The sequence below is a fragment of the Opisthocomus hoazin genome, chromosome 2, assembly GCF_030867145.1.
Source record: "Opisthocomus hoazin isolate bOpiHoa1 chromosome 2, bOpiHoa1.hap1, whole genome shotgun sequence".
In the NCBI taxonomy this organism is placed as follows: Eukaryota; Metazoa; Chordata; class Aves; order Opisthocomiformes; family Opisthocomidae; genus Opisthocomus; species Opisthocomus hoazin.
The window spans coordinates 46036781-46057254 of record NC_134415.1 but is presented as its reverse complement, the minus strand read 5'-3'; the positions used below and the strand labels follow the sequence as shown (position 1 = coordinate 46057254).

General features: G+C 48.7%; 2 protein-coding genes across 10 annotated transcripts in view; both read right to left on the bottom strand.

Moving 5' to 3' along the window:
- Positions 1–4262: 4262 nt before the first annotated feature.
- LAMP5 (lysosomal associated membrane protein family member 5) lies at positions 4263–14556 on the bottom strand. Its single transcript, XM_075446243.1, has 6 exons — positions 14265–14556; positions 13886–14058; positions 13557–13688; positions 13363–13468; positions 11684–11872; positions 4263–5415 (listed from the first exon to the last, which is right to left on the bottom strand). The coding sequence occupies exons 1-6, from the start codon at positions 14302–14304 to the stop codon at positions 5237–5239; spliced, it is 819 nt and encodes a 272-aa protein (XP_075302358.1). The 5' UTR covers positions 14305–14556; the 3' UTR covers positions 4263–5236.
- Positions 14557–18307: 3751 nt separating this feature from the next.
- Positions 18308–20474, bottom strand: part of PLCB4 (phospholipase C beta 4) — a 223348-nt gene continuing 221181 nt past the window's right edge. For all 9 annotated transcript variants that reach the window (XM_075413471.1, XM_075413477.1, XM_075413474.1 and 6 more), the window contains one exon: positions 18308–20155. In XM_075413471.1, coding sequence (XP_075269586.1) covers positions 20067–20155 — 89 coding nt within the window. In that variant the 3' untranslated portion in view covers positions 18308–20066. The remainder of the gene's footprint in view (positions 20156–20474) is intronic.

Below are 20474 nucleotides of genomic sequence, written 5' to 3'. Positions count from 1 at the left end.
GGCTGTGCAGCCTTGTCCTTGTTGGGTGTCTCAGGAAAAAATTACACTCTGTAGTTGTCGGTTTTTACATACCAGATGTTGGGAGCATCCGTTCACCCAGGAGACGTCTTCATCTGCTGCACCGGCTGAGGCTGAGCTCCGCACACGCCCAGTTACTCCAGTGCATTTATTCCTGCGCATCACTAAGGAACAATGGCTTTTTCTGAGGTCACCCGTTCTGAAAGTATTCACAACTACTCATAATTTTAGTAGCAGAGGCCAGGGCATTTACAGGCTATGTGACTCCCCTCCTCAGCAATACATCAATAATTTATAATTAAAGTTCTAATCATAAGTACTTTGTAAGTCATTAACAGCTGTTTTAGTAAGTGCTTAATTATTACAGGTCCTTACAGAGCTCAGTAGGGAGATAAGCTGATATTTATCCACCTTCTAACAGTGTGTTGATAAACATCTATAAAACAAAGTATTCAAGTTTGCAGCTAGCTCATAATAAGCCATCGATGAATGAAAGCTAGACATAAAATGGAATCGCAGTACAAGTGTTGCCACTCTCAAGATGCTGCTGTAGTTTGATGGGCAGGAGGGAAGTTCGACAGCTTTTCTGAACTCTGTCATGAATAATTTTTCAAAAATAGGCTTGGAAATCTTAAATTGATAGAAAATTCCGATATCCATGGTAGTGCTCCCCGCTGTGCAGATGCATCTCCTGGCCTGTCTGGGTTTCTTCGCACCATCAGGGTTTCCCAGGATAAGATGCTTTTATGTTCTTCTGAAGCCAACGGAAGAGCTGAGCCTGTACCATGCAAATCTGAGTGGGTGGCTCAGCTGAAACTGTGTGGCTCCGGTTTGATGATTTAGTTGACCGTTTTGGATTCTTCACAATGCATATCGAAGAAAGAGGCTGTCTGCCTTTGGGGGGGGGGGGGCTGATGTTTTTAAAAATAAGTTTTCAGCTATTTTTCTTCTGTATTCTCATTTTCTGATATGGAACTTTGGGGGGGGGGGGGGGAGAAGCTATAGTGAACCATTTCATTTGACACCACTAGTGGATTTATTAATATGTGAAAAGCAACAAATGTGTTTCCCACATTGCTGAAAGTATAGTGTTTCACTGCTTCATTGGTCAGAGCTAAATTGTGTGTGGTATTTGTGCACAAGCTCTGAAGAAGTTCAAGGCCAAGTTGGATGGAGCTCTGAGCAACCTGGTCTAGTGGAAGATGTCGCTGCTCATGGCAGGGGGGTTGGAACCAGATGATCTGTAAGGTCCCTTCCAACCCTTACCATTCTATGACTCTATTCTACCAAAAGGATGGAGATAATGAAAAGATTCAAACGGTTTTCTTCCAACACCTTAAATAACTTTTTCTTTAAATGAGATACATCAATCATCTGAGGCACAATGCAAACTTTCACTGAGCTGAAGTTGTTTCTATTTATTTCCTTTCTTCCTAGAAAAGTCCAACATGAAATTATTTTCTGTCTTAATTCAGAAAACCAAGAAATTACTTACTGTATTCATGCACCTCCGCTCCTGATAGCTTACAGGCACCTTCAACCTGAAGGTGACCCTCTAGTGCTACCTAAGGGAAGCCTCTCTCACCTGACATGAAAAGCAGCAAAAGTTCTTCAGGTATATGGTATGGGCATAGGGTTGCAAGAGCTGCATCAGCTTTTTGGTGAGGGTGGGGTTGTCCTCTCATCAGATGGCTGATGCCACCACTTCAATGCGTTGGCCAGTGCTCAAGCAGTGGGCTCGGTCAAGGACAGTTCCCTATGAGTGGTGAAGACAATGTTTTCCATGGATGGCTCTGCTACGACTGCCTTTACAGGGTCACTGCAAGCTGAATTAAAATTACTTTGCAAAGTCAACCGTAAACTAGCATTTTTTCCAGCTCAAATACATGCAGATGTTTGAGAGAGTCTCTCTGTTACACCAGGCAGATCTTGCTCACTTTCTGCAAGTGGGAAGCAACAACGTGACCTACAAGGGGCTAAAAACCCACCAACAGCTTTACTTGAACAAGACACGACAAACTCCCAAATGCTCCGAAAACCAGCCTGGAGCCAACATTCGGCCAGCAGCTCCAGCCACCAGCCATTGCTTCTCCTGAGAGTGACACTAAAGCAGCTAAGCCAAGCTCCAGGTTTTGTTGCCTTCACCCAGCTCCATGTAAACCCTGAACTGTAGCTTCCCGGGGAGGCTAAGACAGGTTAAATGTAGCCTGTCAGATGCTGCAGAGGTGCAGAGCATTGGGTTTCTCACCTCCTGCTCCGGTTTAACCCCTCTTGCCAGCCACGGATGATCCTTCCTGCCTCCAAACACACTCTGCAAAGTAAGCATGATTTCTGCAGGATATAAGAAACTATAGAGCAAATGGGATTGCCACTGATGCTTGTGTGAGGAGCCATCACATGAAGCAAAAGCAGGAGGCCAAGAGCAAGGAGCATAAAGATTTTGCTTGGTTGTATATTTTGGAATACTTTGCATCTACCCTGCCTCTGCCCCTGGCTACGCCTTGGCCTCAGTACAAGGCAGGATGCACCCAGGGGTCATGGAAAGCAGCTGAGGCATGCAAGTCCACTACTGGTATGGTTGTCCCTTCACTGGGTTAAAAATTGGGGGGTTGGGGGGCATCAGAAATCAAAAACACTTTAGAAAGTGCTGCATTTCCTTATCTCTTCTACTAAAGGCAAGTGAAAGGGAAGGATCTCTGTTTTATGTCACTCATTTAAGGTTTCAATATCCAAAAGTGAACACGCAACTAACTCAAGTCCTGCAAGGGGAAAAACAAAAAAAAAAAGGAGGAAGAGGTACTGATAAATGTGAAAATAGGGAGGGAAGAAAAAGGCCTAACGGGCTAAAGAAACAGATGGCACAGCAGTAAACCAGGATCCTCCTCTTTGTTTCTAGCCACAAAGTCCTTCTCTTCCCTCATTTTTCACAATGTCCCAACTCTTTCGTATGTCTAATTACACTCAGCTGAACCAGCAGAAATTGCTCCTACTGACAGACACCAAAGACTTGCAGCTCATTGGGAGGAGACTGGCCAGGTGGGGACCGGCTTCTTACTGGGATGTCTCCAGGTTGGTGCCGTTTCCATCCCCACCCTGCCACCGTGTCCTGCTCCACTGTTGCTCACCTGGCACAACCACGCTATCCCAACGGCTGGTTCCTGCAGCTGGCTTGCCCAAACCTGCTCTTCAGAAGACCACTGGCAATGGAGAGGCTCCTTTGGCATCTGTAGTTGAGCTATTTGCCTTTATTTTTTTTTTCCCCCAGATGTCAAATACAGGAGCAGATGCTCCGGGCTGATGGGAGCTGGCTGGGAGACCCTTTCTGCCTGGAGGGCAGACAAGAGGGAGGCAGGACAAAGCTGCCAACTATGGCCCCTCTCTATTAAGGAGGAACCTTTAATCCTTTTATTCGGCCTCCTGCTACCTATGGCTTTTTCTGGCTGCCTCTAAAAGAACCTTTTTTTTTTTTCTTAATTAATAATCAGCTCGTTGTCAGCAGTGGCACTTGGGCAGCCTAAAGCCCACCCAGAACACTTCCACTGGAGTTTTAAAAGAAAAGGGCAAAGCCATAAGCATTATTAGAGCCATAATTTTGCTTCTCACATCCAAATGAGAAAACAAAAAGACGAGCATAATATAGAAGTGAGACCAGGAGTAAGACAGGACTAAAGGAAGGCTCTTACTGCATCCGCCTTCATGAAACAAACCCACAAATTTTAGAAGAGGCTGCAGCTCTAAAAAAGTTAGGTTTCTCCTCTTGCACTTCTCAGCACTGAAATTTTTCTTTGCTTTTTACCCTGTTTTAAGCGAAAAGAGGACAGTCTGCATGAGTCCCTGTTCAGATCAAATCAGTTCAAGAACAAGAAGGAATTACCCACACCCTAAACCAACACAAGGGTTGGACCAACTCTTGCTGCAGTAACACCAGAGCCAAGGGAAGTCAAAAGTTTCAGTGGGAACTGGACAGGATCAGATTGGAACGCGCCATTGCCCACAAAACACATAAGAAAGAAACAGCCAAGAGGTCAGAAGAATATTAGAAATAACCAATGAATCACAGAATACCGAGCCACCACCACATCTTTGCCAAACCATCTGCCCCGAAATACTGCTAGAATAAATCCTACATGTAACATCCATTCAGGCCATGTATTTTTGCATGGATTCCATTAGGTATTATGGATTTAGTAAAAAGCAGTATATAATTTCAAAATAAGAAGGCAAATCATGTATTATATATGTACATGTTTTAATTAATTTTAAAAATGGTCTACATTTAAGGACATATTTCAAAGGTTTCCTTGTATTTTCTTCTGTTACATTAGATTACACCTGAATAATCTGCATAGTAACTTTAACATTTCTGTTTTCTTCTTTTTTTTTGTTTCATCGTGAAAATACCAGTTGCAGGTAGCAATGTAAATCTCAATGACAATCACAATACGTGCAGAATGTCCAGCCAGAAGCATTTCTCAGTTGACTTGCAGTAGCATGGCACTTTATAATTTGTGTATCAATGCTCTTTTTTTTCTTTTTTTTTTAAAGTTTAATTCAGATGTGGCTCAAGAAGCAAAAACAAACTTTCCTCAGTCAGCCTCAAGTGTGGGGTCAGCTCCTCAGCTGGCTGCGATCTGTTGCACTGGAGTTACTCCAGTTTACACCAGCTTGAAGTTTTTTTTTTTTCTCCCCAAAACACCTGTATTGCCCTCATGCTTTCCTCAACATGAGTGCAAACTTCAGGAATGTGGTTTGAGTCCCTGCATTAGAGGATCTTAATGAAGTCTGTCCAGTGGCTCTGTCTTGCCCCCTATTCCCTGCACAGACATGAACAGAGAGCAGCACACTGGGGACATCAGACTCCCTTGAGGGGGAAGGAAGAAATTAAAAAAAAAAAAAAAAAAAGCTAATTTTGCCCAGTGTTAAACTTTGACATGTGAAGCATTTCTGTTTCCAGATGATCGGCCCAGCTGCTTAAGAAGGTATTCATATCACCTACTGCCAGACTCCTAAAATCAGATGCTCTGAGTCTTCTTGGAGACAGCTGTGTGTCTACACTGACTACATTAAAGCCTAGCCTTAACGTGTGTGCCTCCGTGAAATACCCATGATTAGGTGTTGTGAATACCATCTCTCGCCCCGCATCACCTTTCCTCACCCTTAGACAAAAGTGCTTTTGCTTTTTCTACCTGATAAATACGTGAGCTGCTCGATCCTGTCCCTATCCCATGTGTTTGTACTGAGATCTGTCCCGAGGAATCTGCACCTGGTTGGCTGTCAGCTTGTGGTGGATATGGTAAACGCAGAGGGTTATCACGATAACCAACCCCAGTATCAGGCCCAAAATCAGAGGCAGGGTTTCTTCTAACTGCTCCCTCTGGTCCACCGGGCACTTGTGTTCTGCAGGCAGAGAAAGAAAAGGAAAGAGAAATGAACGAGACATTGCTAATCTGAACTCCTGCTGCAGCCATGAACCAGCCTCCCCGGTGTCAGGGCTCTGCAACGGGGGAACTTGCGCAGCAAAAATACCCACAGCAGCAAAGAGAGACAGCACCCGAGTCCCGGGGAGAAAATCAATCGCTTTGCAGGAAAGTGAAATCACAGTCACAACGCAGGGTGTGGAGGGAGAGGTAACATCTATCAAACCAGCCAACATGGGGGGGAAAAAAATGCTTTCATGCCCATAAGCTCCTCTCCAGGCGCCACACCAGTAGAGCAGTGGCCTTTTTGGGAACAGGACAACGAAAGTACAGGTTTCCTGACTGCGGCTGAAGATCCGCTTTGTTTATTAAGTTATTGAGTCTATAAATATGATATCACAAGACCTTGAGATCAGTAAGTCTCTAATCCTGCATCAGACTTACCCTGCTCATTGTCAAAAGATTTTGACAGAGATCTGACAACACCTCTCCCCCTGTCTCTGTGGGCTCCCCACGGGGAGTTCACCAGCACTGGCAGAGCATGCGTGTGCTTGTGGTCAAACAGCACCCAGGCACCCCACATTTTTTGTCAAATGGGGCAAAGGATGAGCAGCAGCAACACAAGCCTCCCTGGCTGTTCTTCTCTCTCGCCTACGAGTCCTCATCATAGTCGAATATACCACTAGAAAATACTACTAACCACAGATACAATGAGAAAACGCTTTTCTATTTAGCTTGCAAAGGCACGGCCACCAAGGTTAGGGAACCTGTTACTCTGGCAGTCCTGGTTCAGCTCCCTTACACTTCTGTCTACTGCAGGCCCGAATGACAGGACCATGATTTACTTCTCTCCCGCCGGACTGCTGTTTATCCGTGCCAACAGACAGGCACAGCCGATGCTGCTGAGATGGGGCTGCCAGACCAAAAGGAAGAAAAATACCAACTCTGGGGAAATAAAAAAAGGTTATGGAGTATAGGAGGGACAGTGCTCTGGTCCCTGGATCATCTTCTTCACAGTACTAGAATTGTGCTGAAAACAATGAAAACTGCAATTACTTAAAAAAATGTAAAAAAAAAAAAAAAAAAAAGCTGCATGTTAGATGAGCAGATACAAAGGGCACCACTAATTCCTCCCATCACTAAAAACTGTCCAGATGGGTTCCCCAGGCTGCTGATTGCAAGACACAGAGATCTGCCATAACCACAAACGCAAACACTCGCAAACCTAATGGCATGTGGCAAAGAGCAGGAAAAACCCGGAGACTTCCCAGGCCCAGGCAGGAGGTGACAGCAGGGATGCGTCCCCAGCGGTGCCGGCACCTCCGGGAGCTCCGTTGCCTCCCGGCACGGAGCCGTCCTCCCAGCACCAGGCTCACAGCAATGCCAACAGGAAACACTGCAAACTGCAAATGAAGTGAAACAAAAAGCAAAAGTGAAATGTACTCCAACAACAAAAGAAAAATGTCCTTTTCGGTTCCAGTTGCTCACTGTTTCACCAGAGGAGTGATTAATCACCAGGACTGCGTTACAGGCGATTCAGCAATTGCTGCAATGCAGGGGTTTTGTTTGTTTGTATTAAGGAGAAAGGGGAAAAAAAATCCCGATTATTATTTAGCTCCCAAAATTGGGTTTCTGGAGCTTTATGAAATTCTTCCCGGTATAGGATGCGAAAGCCTGATCGGACTTGCAGCACCAAGGCAGACGCAGCGGCAGGTTGGCATCCCCGGACCCAACCGCAGGAAAAGCCACGCAGAGGGCAGTGCCGCGGGGCCAGGGGTGCTCCAGCTCCCCGACCCCCCTGCCCATGCGCCGGTACAAAGCAGCACCCCTTCTGCGGGAAGGATCCGTGCCAGAGGAGCTCACCACACGGCTGCAGGCAGCCTGACCGGCCAGGGTGAGCTGATGGGCCAACTGGCAGCTGCTGCCATCCCCTCCTGTGGGCTCTTATTTTTGCTTTCAAAGTGGTTTAGCTTAAACTCTACAGAAAATTGAAACAAGCCTGCTGTAAACCCAGCTGAGAACGTTCACCCATGCTCGAACACGGCAGGTTTGCCCGTGCGCCTTTCCTTAACGAAGAATGATGCTGTGTTCGCAGGGGAATGGGGTGAACGTGGGGGTCTGCAGCCAGTGAAGAAGGCAAAGCTAAAAGCACCAGTGCTGCGATGCGGAGGACTAACCCACCTCTAACACGCTTGCTTGCAGGATTTGAATTCCCAGCTTTTGCCGAAGAGAACTGGCTGCAGAGCACAAAATGTGCCAGAGGACATGGCCAGAACTCCGGTGTCCACAGAAAGCCACGGCTGTATTTAAGTGTCTGAGTCACAACTCAGAAAGGTGTCAATTCCTGCAAGCAGCCAAGGAAGATAGCTCTTTATCCTGACACTTTTTAAAGAGGATTAGAAGAAAAAAAAAAAATCCCAAAGGGGGGAAAAAAAAAAAAATCAAAGCAAAGCTCACATTCTTCAGCAGCACATCCATAAACCACGCTGCTCGCCCTCCCCAGCTGCACTTCCCCGGCCAGCAGCCAAGGCAGCCCCGCAGAGCGGCCACCTCCTGCCTCCCCAACGCCTGCTCCTCGCCAGACACATAGTTTTGTCCTTTCGGAGCAGATCGCCAAAGTCTGGGCTCTTGGAAGCACGCAGGGGGAATAGGAGTGGGGCTGGGGGGGACCCAGCACGGAGGCACAGGCAACCGCAAAGCACAAACACATCTGCAGAGGATCTAAGGCTCTCTACACGCTGACTGCCTGGAGGATGAATTTTGTATTTTAACATTAACAGAATGTTAAAACCCATCGTTTTACAACAACAAAAAAATATTTTCACATTATAACAATATACCTTAACTTTTATGCAGCATTATCCATACCAAGAGTTCAAAGCATTGCACACGCACTGAGGTCCACGACACCGTGGGGAGGTCGGTAACAGGTATCGCTGCCGGTATTTTGTATTTTAGTATTTCGTTCCAGGTCACAGGGATCTCAGCATTTCCAAAATCGCTGGGTTTTACCCTCAGTCCAGGAAAGCAAAAACGTCCCTGGCAGATTTTAACTATGTGAAAACTTCAGGTGATGCTGGGAGTTTCGCTGCATCCCGAACCCCACAGGGCCACCCCGCTGCCGCGGAGGTGCCACCCAGTAGCCCCAGCCCCGGCCGTCGAACAAAGGCTGCGGGTGGATACGAAGGAGGCATTTAGGTACATTCCTCATTGTTCTTTTGTGCTGCGCTTCCTCCAACACCGCGCAGCACCCGGGCTCACGTACCACCACGGTTTCTATGGTGAGTGCTCGTCCAATTTCAGTATTAGGCTGCGAAACCACCCAACAGGCCCATTTGCTTGTTTCAGCATCCTTCTGCAGAACAAATAGCAGCAAGGCAAAAAAATCAGTGTTTTTTTGCAGTCACAAACACAAGCCAGAGGAACAGTGCAGGGGCTATTCAAAGGGATGGAAAAACAGCCCAGTTGTGTCTGGCATGATAGGATGGATTTTGGGGATTTTTGAGATGGGCATTTATAAGTGACTAGCTTAAAAAAAAAAAAAAAAAAAAAAAAAGACTGTGTGCTTTTTAAAACGTGGCCGCATACCTTGCAAAGAGGAGCTACTTGGTGCCAAGGACCCTTGAGAAAATGTGGCCCTCGTTCGGGGGGGGCTCAGAGGGAGATGAGACCTCCCAGGATCCTGGTCCCTAATTCTCAGCCTTTGTATCCCTTTAAATTAGTAATTTGCATTATTTTGATTAAAACCAAAGAGCTGACAAGTTTAAGTGTTCTCCTCACACCCTCTTGATCCAGCTCTCTTTTTACTGATCTTTTAAGCTGAAAAATGTACACTCATTTTCCCTGTTAAAAATTTTCCCAAGCTCTGAATGAAAAAAATTATTCTGCTGCTTCTGTGTTGAAAAAGATAAATCTACATATTTATGTATATTTTATATAAATCTGTATATGTATGTATTTGTAAGGGTTGGATGCAGTGTCTTAGGAAAAAAAAAAAAAAAGAAAAAAGATATTCCAGCACTAGAGTTTAAGCATTCAAAAAAATAAACGCAATCCAATTGCTCCCTACAAGCTTTTTAATCTATCCCAGAGAGGACAGTGTCAGGACTAATAACAAAACCTTTCCCCCCATTTCTTTGTGGTAAAAGGGTCCTGACCCTCCTGTGTCTCAGCGATTCTGCTCTACAAGGTCTCTTTCTCTCGTCTGAAATATTTTAAAATGTTCTGTAGCTTGTTCATAATTAATAGGAATTTTACCTAATGGGAAATTAATGAACCAAAAAGGAGAGGGCTAATTACTGTAATTTAAGATTGGCAGTGATTCTCAGACCCCACAAAGCATCATGCTTTGCCATGCACGTACCGAGGACATGCTGGTCGGCAGGGCTGGTGGGGACGTGCCACTGGGAGAAGTGGCAGAGCCCTGTGTGAAGCTTCATTGATAAACGACCTCTCGGGCATTTCTGACCATCCTCTCCACGTGCTCTTTGCTATTTATTTCCAGTGGAATTTGACAAAAAGAAGCGTCACTGAGTAACGAGAGCAACAACAAAAAACCAGAAAGCGTGACAAACAAAGAAACCATATTTTCCTCAGAAGAACGAATTGTATACACATCTTTAAAGACTGCTAAACCAACTGGGCTCTCCTCGAGCCCTAGAGGGGGAAAAAAAAAACAAACAAAAAAATCCTACAACAACAGAGGAAAAAAAAACCAAACACAAAGAAACAAATTTACTGCCTGATATGAAAGAGCGTATCACGAAAAAGGCAGGTAGTTCCCTTTGGCAATGAACCCTGAGTTTGGTTGTTCTAACTGTGAGCTCTCGGACTTGACAAGTTTGGTATCACAGAGACACAGCAGCTAAAACTGAGTCCAGACTTGCGTATTTTAAATATGCTTTTCTCAGCCTCCAAGGTCCGCCAAGCCAAAGCCTGAGTGCAGGAAGCCTGGATCCACAGGAGGAGGGAGAGGATGAAGATGTGCCAACAAAAAGTGATAAGAAACTATTAAATTCTACCTTTTTGTCCCTGTAACTTACGCAAAATGTAGTACTACTTTGGCAGAAAAAAAAAAAAGAAAAAAAAAATGTTTATTTGTGCCCATGGATAAAACCTATTCCGTAGTACACTGGCCTTGCCGTAATGCAGCCACGCAGCGCTCTGCCAGAGCCAGTGTACATAATAGCGTGTATTTACTACATCAGTTAGAGGAATGTGAGTCATGAGCGTAAGTGCTTGGCTCTGCAGTCAGTGCTGGTTTTTCATTGTGTTCTAACAAATTTCCCACATGCAAAGTAATAAAACCCCATGTTTTTAACACTAGGCTTGAAAATAACACCACCATTTTCCAGATCGTTATTAAAAGATTTGGCTATTACAAATTCTATTTGCATCTTGTTACAACAATGGAGTTAACTAATTAGCTAAGATGGCACTATAAAAAGGGGACTAGTCTCCAAGCCCTAATTCAGGTGAACATGTTTACACTCCCTCTTTCCAGCTGACGGAATAGGCAGGGGGAAGTCGGGGAGGAAGAGCACCACGGGTTCCTCAGGATAAAGGCAGGCAAAATCTGCAGGAATTCTGCCCCATGGCAGCACTGCTGCTGACTTCAGTACAACCCTTTGATATGAACAGCACGCGTTAACTCACATTTTCTTTTATCCACAACTAATGTTAAAGAACCCAAGATGAGGAACAGCGTCCCGTGTGTCCGGCGCAGGAGGCGCCTCGCTGACGTCCCTGTTCAGCTTCCCTCACTCTTGCAATGAGCGTTCATCAAACTGGAGCCAGCAACATGCATCGCGAGTATTTCCTGCCACCGCAGCCCCAAGCTTTCCTCAGCATGCAGTGGCCCTCAAAAGCCCCTCGAGCCGTACCAAAGCCCCTTCCATGCTGCAGAGGAGACATCTACGCCTTGCCGGGCTCCCCAGGCACCAGGCAGTTCTGGGGCTTGCTGGCAACATAGCTGGACGGGTCCGTACAGAAGCCAATGTACGTGCAATGATTGCCCATGTTTTGACCAAACAGCAGCTGGGCTGAATTTGTAAAGGCTTTTGGGGGACCACGGAGGCAGGGAACAGGTTGGAGGGACGGCAGGGAGCACCAACAACCCACTGGAGGGGGGGGAAGGTGCCCTGATAAAGGTGGGACGCACACTCCTTCGGCACACTGTGACACCCCCAAAGGCCATGGCAGCGCCAGCATCTCGGGGACACAGGACATGCCTTCGCCCTGCACCTTACCTTCACTGAAGACAAAATCCGCGGTGATGTCAAAGGGCTGGATGCGCACTTCCGACAGCAAGAGCTGCACAGACTTCTGGTGGTCACTGGAGATGAGGGAGATGGTCTGCTGCGCCTGGCACTCATAGGACCTCCCGGCCGGGGTGACCAGGGCAGAGAGCCGGTGCGAGCTGGCTGTGTGCTTCCCGGCTGGCCAAGGGGCAGAAACAGGAGAGGTCAGGTCCCATCTCTGGGGGACCGACGTGACCTTATTAACACATCTAACGAACTGAACACAAGCGTACGCAGGCGGTGTGCAATGCGGCGGCCACACGCTCCATTGCTCTTAAAGCAGCATCGTCGCCTGGGGTGGGACCACCCTTTCGGCACAACACCCCAACACAGCCACGGCAGTGTCCACACTGGGGCTGCCTGCTCGTGAGCAGAAACAGATGGTTGCAGGACACGGTCCTGCCAGCACAAAGGGGAGAGCTGGCTCGGCCGCTGCCAGCTACGTTCATGTCACAGGACCTAAAGTCCATAAAGTCAGAGGAATCGTTTCTGCTGATCTATATGCAGGTTGCAACCTCAGACTGCGCTCGTACTCCCTACGTTTGGAAAAAAGCAATTCCTGCGGCTGCAACTTGGGCTCTGAATTCAGGTGGGAAGGAGCAATGCAATCTGGGGACCTCACTACAAAGCAAAACAGGCCATAACGCCTTCCCTGAAAATACATCACGACCATTTCACCCGAGTGCAGATTACAAGGAAATGTTTTCCCATCACATCAAGCTTGTTTTATAAACGCAGGCCAAATGCGACTCAGCAAGGTGGAATGAGGGATGCCTTCCACCTCCGGCTCTTCTGCAGCCCTTTGTTCCCCTCCAGCAGCACCGCAAGGCAACCCGTGTTTCCTGTCTGCAGAGGGTGATAAGGCATGGCCATCACCATGTTTTGCGGACACAAACACTAGAAACACCAGTGAGAAAAATAGCTCCACATCCAGTGCGTCTTACGCCACAAACTCTTCACCCAGCGTTCGCTGGAGTTTGAAAATCTTGGGGGAGAACAACTTGCAAATGACAGTATTTCAATTGTGAACACAAGACAACTCATTTCTGAGCAGAAACAAGGCAAAAACAAAACAAAAGCCAAAAGAAAGGAAACACAGTGAGAAGAGGAGGCTGTTGGGTGCGGAGGCGCGTAGGGGTACAGATATTGATGTCAATCTCATTGTTATCTGGGGGAACTGCCGCTTTCCCACCTATTCAGCCGTGAACAGAACAGAAAATATAATTAACCTTAAAAAAACATCTCCCGCAGGAAATGAGACAAATTTTTCCAGACCAGGTGGACCCCTGTCCCGCTGCCGGCCCCTGGGTCCTGCCGGGAAGGCCTGGCACCGCGCAGCAAACAAGCAGAGGCTGGGCTCTTGCTCCCGCCACAACCACAGTGATTAAAAAACAAGAAATAAAAATAAAAAAAAGGGGGGGGGGGGGGGGTGTGTGAATTAATAGGCGGTTTAAAACCGCCACCTGGTCCTGGGTTTGGGGTCTCCTTTCTCCCCTTTCAACTGCGTTTGGGTGAGTAGCCCGCGGGGTGTTCGTGCTGTGTGTGTGCGCGTCTGTCTGTCTGTCCGTCCCCCCCCGGCTCGCCAGAGCTCGGGGGTCTGCTTTCAGCCCCGTCCCCCCGGCGCTTACGGCTGACGGCGTCCTTGAAGTAGGTGCGCTCGGCGGTGTCGTAGGTGAACTGGATCCGGCCGAGCCTCCAGAAAGCCTCCTGCCCCCGGGACGTGTTGTGCCCCTCCTACCGAGACAGGGCCGGTCGGGACCCCGGCAATATCGCCGAGCATATCCCCCCCCCCCAGCCCCGGGGGTGCGGGGCAGCCCCGTACCTTCAGGAAGAAGAGCTTGAGGGTGTACGCCTGCTCCAGCCAGGAGATCTCCAGCTCCGACTCGTTGGTGCCGCACTTGCCCTTTATCTCGGCTCCCCGCGACAGCGGGATGTCGGCTTGCTCCGTGATCAGCTGGGAACGGGGAGCGGGACTCGGGGGGGCGGACAGGCCCCCCACCGCCCCCGGGGGGACAAGGGACTTTCCACAACTACCGGCGAACCCCCCCACCCCCCCCCCCGCCGGTCCCGCCGTGAGGACGCGCAGCGGCTCGCGCCGTGAAACCGACCCCCCGCCCCCCCCCCCCTGCAGCTCCCCCCGGCCCCACTCACGTCCACGTAGTTGCTGGCCCACACGTCGTAGGGGACAATGAACTTGGCGGCGAATTCCGCCATGAGACACGTCGTCCGGTTTTCCCGCACCACGAAAATGTCCTTTTCGGGGTTAGGGGAGAGCCCAGAGAGGTTTTCAACTTCTTGCTCGGCGGCCAGGCGAGCCGCAGCGTCTGCGGGCGGAGAGGCGCTCAGCGCCGGCGGCAAGGCCCCGGCCTCCCCCGCCCCTGTCGCGACGGGGCGTCCCTGTCGCGACAGAGCGGGCAGCGGAGATGGGGCAGCCCGGTGGCGGTGAAGCGGGGCCGGCGCTGCTAGCACGGCCACCGGCTGCCTCATCGCGACAGGGCTCCGTGTCGCGACTCGCTACCACGGTACTCACGCAAGAGGAAGAGCAGCCCCGGGAGGCGCCCCCCGGCCATCCTCGCTGCTCGGCCCCGCCGTGCGCCCGGCTGCTGCTCCGAGAGGGTCCGCTCCGGAGGGGAGAAAGAAAAGAAGAGGGGGGGAAAGAAAAAAAAAAAAAAGAAGAAATATTTAAAAACAAAATGAGGAAAAAAAACCCCAAGCCTGAAACACCTCCTTTCTCAGGAGCTGCACAGGCTGCAAAAGCACGCTGCTGCGGAGCGGCGGGGAGGAGGGACGGGGAAGAGTGAGTGGGTGGGAGGGGAGAGGGGGGAGGAGGAGGGAGATGCCGACGGAGCTGGCGGGGGCGCCCGCGGGAGGGACGGACGGGGCGTACGCGGGGGCAGGGCGAGGGATTTCCCCCCTCCTCCGGCGGGGAGCAGGGGCCCTCGACGTGCCGCTCCCGCGGGAGAGCCGTGCCGCCGGGCGAAGGCAGCGCCGAAGCGGGGCAGCGGAGCGGGGGGGGCTGCCTAGCCCGGCGCCGGTAATTCCGGCGAAGGCCGGCAGCTGCTTCGCGTGTTCGCTTCTGGAGAGGCGCGCAGCTATTTCTGTGTGGCGAGGTCGGAAGCAGACCCAGCACCCTTTCGTCAACGCACTTAAGCCCTTGCGGTGTCACGACACAAGCACGCGGTAACACGGAACGCGCCGCCGGAACGACGCTGGCCGTGCCAGCGCGGAGCGTTACTGGGGGGCGAGGTGCGGGCACCCCGGCTGTGCCGGGGCGCTGAGCAGGGGCTCGGGGCGCGCAGCCATGGCGGCCCGCCGCGGAGGGTGGGGGGCTGCCAGGCGGGGTGGACGCAAACTGCGCGCACCCCATCCCTGCCCCGGGCCGCGCAGTGCTGCCGGAGGCCCGAGCTGGGCGATCCCCTTTTCGTTCCCTGCGGAACCGGCGCCTGCGCTTCCCCCACGAGCCGGGGCGGGGGGATGAAGCGAGCCCCCCGGCTTGCCGGCAGAGGGGTCTCGGGGCAGGCGCGCTGCCGGTGCCCCCGGGGGCGGCGAGGCCCCGCCGGCAGCCCCGCCTCGCTCGCCGCGGGCTGAGGGGTCGTTTCCCGCCTCTCACCGGGAGCTGTAACGGCCCCTCCGCGTGCTGCCGGCCCCGCCGCGCTGCGCAGAGCACCGCCGGGTACCGGCGGTTCCCAAGAGGTGCAAGTCCCGGGAGCGGCGGGGAACGGGACCCCGCTACCGAGGGTATTGGGCTTCTCTGGGGTTTCGGGGGGTTTTTTCCTTCCCAGAAAAACCCCAGAGGCCAGCGGCTGCCCGGCGCGCGCGGCGTCAGAGGGACCGAGGCGCAGATGGCGGCCCCGGCTCGGGAGAAGGAGCCCGGAGGGAAGGGTGGCGGGTGCTGCGAAGCGAGGTGGTGCCAGGGAAGCTGGGGCCGCCGGCAGCTGCCGCTGCGAAGCCGCCCTTCCCCTGCCTGGGTGCACCTACACGGAGGGGTTTTCTCACTGGGAAACAGCTCTTCGAAATTAAAAGCAGACCCTGAAGGGACACGCTGATATTTGTAACTGTCCCGTTGAAATTCCTTTCCTGCTTGCTGTACGTATTAAATATTATATTCTGGCTATTTCTTCTCTCTCGTGTTTCATGATAAAGAGTCACTCCTGCCCCCCAGAACAGAGCCAGGCCCATGCCAGTCGTGATACAGGATTAACCTACAGACTGTAGTTTCAGGCAACTATATAAAGGAAAAAAATACAATCTTCTACATGAGGCTCTTCCCAACAGACTGTATTTCTGTGGTGATTTTAGGCCTGGCTTCCTCAGGTCTTTGGCTGCTGACCTCAGTATTTAACTAGCCTCTGTTGCCTCCCCTAGCCCTCTATTTAATTTCCCATTTTTTTGAGGTTTCTAGGTAGCTTCCAAGCCCCCAAATGAACGTATGATCTTGGGCAGCTGCCCCCGCCTGCAGCCTGTGTAGGCAGCAGCTGTTCTGGAGATGTGGGCAAGCCTGACCCACCGCCCCCTGAACCCCACAGAGCAGAACCAGTGCTCTCCCAGCGCCCGCCAGCTGCACATCACAACAAAAAAGCCTTCAGCTTCAGTGGCAATCCCCACTTCCAGCCTGCAGAGCCATGTTTATCCTGCTCTCCGTGGCAAACAAGGGAGAGGCCTAAGATTTCCTCGCACCAAGAAAGCCCCAAAACATTGACAGAGCAGCAAGGTCTTACCTGAGGAAGCCAGCGCGGCGTTAGCTGACCTGAAATGCTGCAACCAGGGCCAATTTATGGCCACAGATTGGATCATCTGGAGCCCCACCTGCAACCTGCTCTTACCCCCCACTTGCGGAGACTGCCTGTGTATCTCTGGAGGCTGAATCCCCCCCGTTACCCAGCAGCTACCAGACAGCCATGATGTTTACCAGTCTCCTCGCAGGGAGCGCGCGGCACCGTGACAGTGGGCTGCAGTGCTGGGACCGCAGCTGGCACTTCCCTGGGAGCGGGGTTCTCTGGCCAAGCGGCTCTGGGATGCGTCTGCCGCTGGCAGCCGATTTCACAGGCAGCCTGTGAGCAATGGCACATGGAGTCTGCGAGGAAATCGGCCCCCAAAGGATATTTTGGGTCTCTGGCAGTGCAACTTGACTGCAGTCGAGTGGGGCAGGGGTTAAACAGAACCCCCCACTTGGAAACAGTCAAGTTAATGACCAACCCCCAAATTACTGAGAGTGAAAGAATAACAGGCTGCCCATGAGGCAAGGGTGTCATGACCCTCCCTATCACAGCTACGCTGAACGTATCTAAAGAGATTCGGAGAGGGAGAATCTGCCACTTCCCTCGATGAAATTTCAGTGAAGTGGAATCCATCACCCCGTCACAGAATGACATTTTAAACTGCTTTAACTCAGTATCAGTGTTCAAACTGATTAGCCTATTTCATCTCAATGGAAATTCTCACCTCATTACATTAGCGGCCAAACGTCAAATAATTTTTGAATCAAATACTACTTATACAGCATTTCAAAATACTTCTCTGACAAAATTCATCATTTAATTTCAAATTACTGTCTGTATTTTATGCTAAATTGTCAATGGATGAAATACGCAACAGTTCTGGGAGCTGAGCCTGGAAGCTGAGGCTACGCAGCTCCGTGGTTTCACAGAAGCACATTTTCTCTCTGGCTTGATAAATGTCTCGCTCCTGGCTGAGCGGCCAGCACAGACTCAAAAGGAGGCCGTGGACAGTATCTTCTAGCCTTCCAAAATGAGCGTATTCCCTGATGCATAGGGTACTCGCCAGGGAATTAAGACAGGCAGGTTTGATTTTCCTCAGCAAGGGACGTGAGCTGAACCCAAGTCCTCCATTTCCAGTTGTTTCTTTAACAGGTAGGGCAGTGGTTTCCAGCCAGGCCGTAAGTGAGCCTAGAAAACTAGTAAAGTTCAGTGCTTCACCGTCCGGCTCCCTCCGTGTCTGGGCTGTCATTTGCTTTTCCTTGCTGGCTAGAAACTACTACAGTAGGCAACAGTAAAAAATTCCAGCTCACAGCACTATCTCCACCAGCTGTGTTTCAGAAGACATTTTAATTAAAAAAAAAAAAAAAAAATCACTGTCTTGTTTGAGATGCCAGATCCTGTCCGGCATGCTCCGTAAAATACTGCTGCTCCCAGCTCCCTCCAGCACTCCGGCCAAGCTTACAGAGCAGAGAGAGCTGCTCCCAGTATGCAACTCGGCTTTAACACATTACGGATCATAAGGAGCACGAGCTGCCTCCATAGGCGAAGTGGCATCAGAATGGGAATTCTGTTTGTTTAAATCCTGCCCTAAACACCTGAAGACTTCACTGGCCTCTGTCTCCGTTGCCTTCTCAAGGCAGCGCTGCTACACTGTACTTGGGTAGTTTTGTAGTGCTGCGAGAACCGATGCTGCACAACTCCTCTGTCACTTAAAAGAAATAAGACTCCTTTGAATAAATACGCTGTGATAGAAATATATTTACACTATGCACATTTTTACAGGAAATACAACTTACTAAAAACTTGCCAGTAATAATACCACCACCCTACAATTCACTACAGTCAAAACTCAAGGTTTTGAATTTTTAAGGTTTTTATTAGAGAAGTTGAAAGTTTCATCTCAGGACCGACGATAACATAATTATCTCTTCATTTATTTTGTTTATAGGAATATGTAGAATTTGTTTGTACAAGCATATACAACAAAGTAATTGGTGCTTAGTACACTGAAATCAGGAATCTGATTTGTTCTAAACTACCAGTTTTCCATGCAGTCATCTTTGAACTGGCAGCATGGACAAATTCCAACCGGAATGCTTACATGCATTGTTTTGCAATATAACTACAGCAAGCGCTAGAAACATGCAAATTAACACAGTAGCAAATTGTTTTTATATCTAATGGACATAAAAAGGTTATTCCTGATATGAAATTCTGAAAATCTGCATAAATACTTTTGTGTAAAATTAAATTAGTTATGTACTTTTCTTTTACTACAAGTATCAAGAATGCCCACGTAATTAATATACACACATGTATATAGAGACCTTGTTATGCTAAAAGTCTTTGTAATTAATCAAACAATATTCTGTGCCATACATTTATTCAGTATTTACCAGCTAGCAGAATGACTGTGGTCACACAGTAGACATTACAGTCTTAGTAGCATTTGTATCACATGCAAACATACTCTTAGCATTTCTGTTTACTAATTTTATCACGTGGCAACATGTATGTGATTTTCTACAATGCTGTGGTTCTGAAGTGTATAAATACTTTTTACATTTTCACAGTTACAAACTTTTTGCCAAAAGCCATTTAAACAATCTTTAAGTTACAATGAACTGTATTCTCTGGGATCTGCAGCAACAGGATCAAAATGCAATTTCTATACAAGCAATGTAGGATGTAAACTTTTCTTAAAGTGCCCAATACATAATTCCTTAGAGCACTGATCAGTTTTGGCACAAATACACTGTATTTCCCTCACACTAACCATTGCAGTAACTTTTACAGGATATCAGCTTCTTCCAGAAATGACAGAATTGATATGGCACTTGTGAATGACATCATTGGACTGCAGAAATATCCTGTCAAGTTACTGTTACAGTTGATGAATTTGGCTGATGACTTTGTACATACCGTACTTTTGAATATACGCAGTTAACTTTCAACTGCCTACTGTCTGCTGCCTGAAAAATACTTTGAAATTTAATTTTACATTGCCCAAACTCAACTCCTTACTATACTGATTATTACAGTGACTTAGCAAAAGATCCACTTCAGTGGGCTCCATGACATCGGGTGCCGAGCACCTGACGAGTCGTTGCTTGTCGGGATCTGGCAGCATGGGGTTTCTACACAATATATCGCACATGAGAACACAAATCGTAAGTAACATGACTGGACTACAGTTTTGGGGTTTTTTTCGACCATCTGAGATGACGTTAAAAATATCTGTTGTGTTTCAAGGCTCTGATTGTGTAATTCTAATGCAGACAAGCTGACTGTTGAGATACAGAAAGGACTACAGGACTGCGTAAAAGACTGTCTTCATCTTCTGATTAGTGTTTTTCCAAACAAAGGAAATTCTTATGGAAATCCAACAAAGGAAATTCAGTGCCCAGTGTCAAAAAAGAAATAAAGCAAACCTTAAGATTTGGTGGTCTGTAGCTACACTTCATATACTAAAAAAAAAAAAAAATAAACCAAACCACCAAACCAACCTCCTGCCCAAACAAAAAATGAAAAAAAAAGAAAAAAGCCCACTTTTCAACCTCATCAATGTTTTTTTGAATTTTGCTCTCCTTTTAACGATGCTGTGTTCTCCAACTTCAATTTGCTTGTTGAGGCTTTAGACCACTGTTGCTGGCCTGCGATCCATCTCTGCTTCCAGCTTCACCATCTGCTGCATCTCCTTTGCCTGCAATCCAAAAAAAACCACAGGAAGCACTGCATTAGACCTTTTGTTCAAAATGAAGCACGTGTTTTATATGATAGTGTCTGAGTGAAATACAGGCAAAACACACTGACGATACATGTAATAAGATTATGCTTACCCCCCCAGTGTTATTCTGTTCTCAAAATCAGATGTAATTCTTATGTCTACAAATTCTTGGGAAATATTTTTGATCCTATTCCAAGACTCGAGGGCTGACTTTCTGAAGAAGTGTATTTTAAAACGAAGAAGCTCCAGTTCTGAGGAAGAAAACTAGGCAGATACCGATTCAACTGTTTCTCCT

Coding starts and splice junctions, on each gene's coding strand:
- LAMP5 (XM_075446243.1), bottom strand. CDS start 14,304: ATGGCCGGGGGGCGCCTCCCGGGGCTGCTCTTCCTCTTGC. Junction 14,059..14,264: donor GGGGCTGCTCTTCCTCTTGC/GTGAGTACCGTG, acceptor CTCCGCCCGCAG/ACGCTGCGGCTCGCCTGGCC. Junction 13,689..13,885: donor GGGCCAGCAACTACGTGGAC/GTGAGTGGGGCC, acceptor CCCCGTTCCCAG/CTGATCACGGAGCAAGCCGA.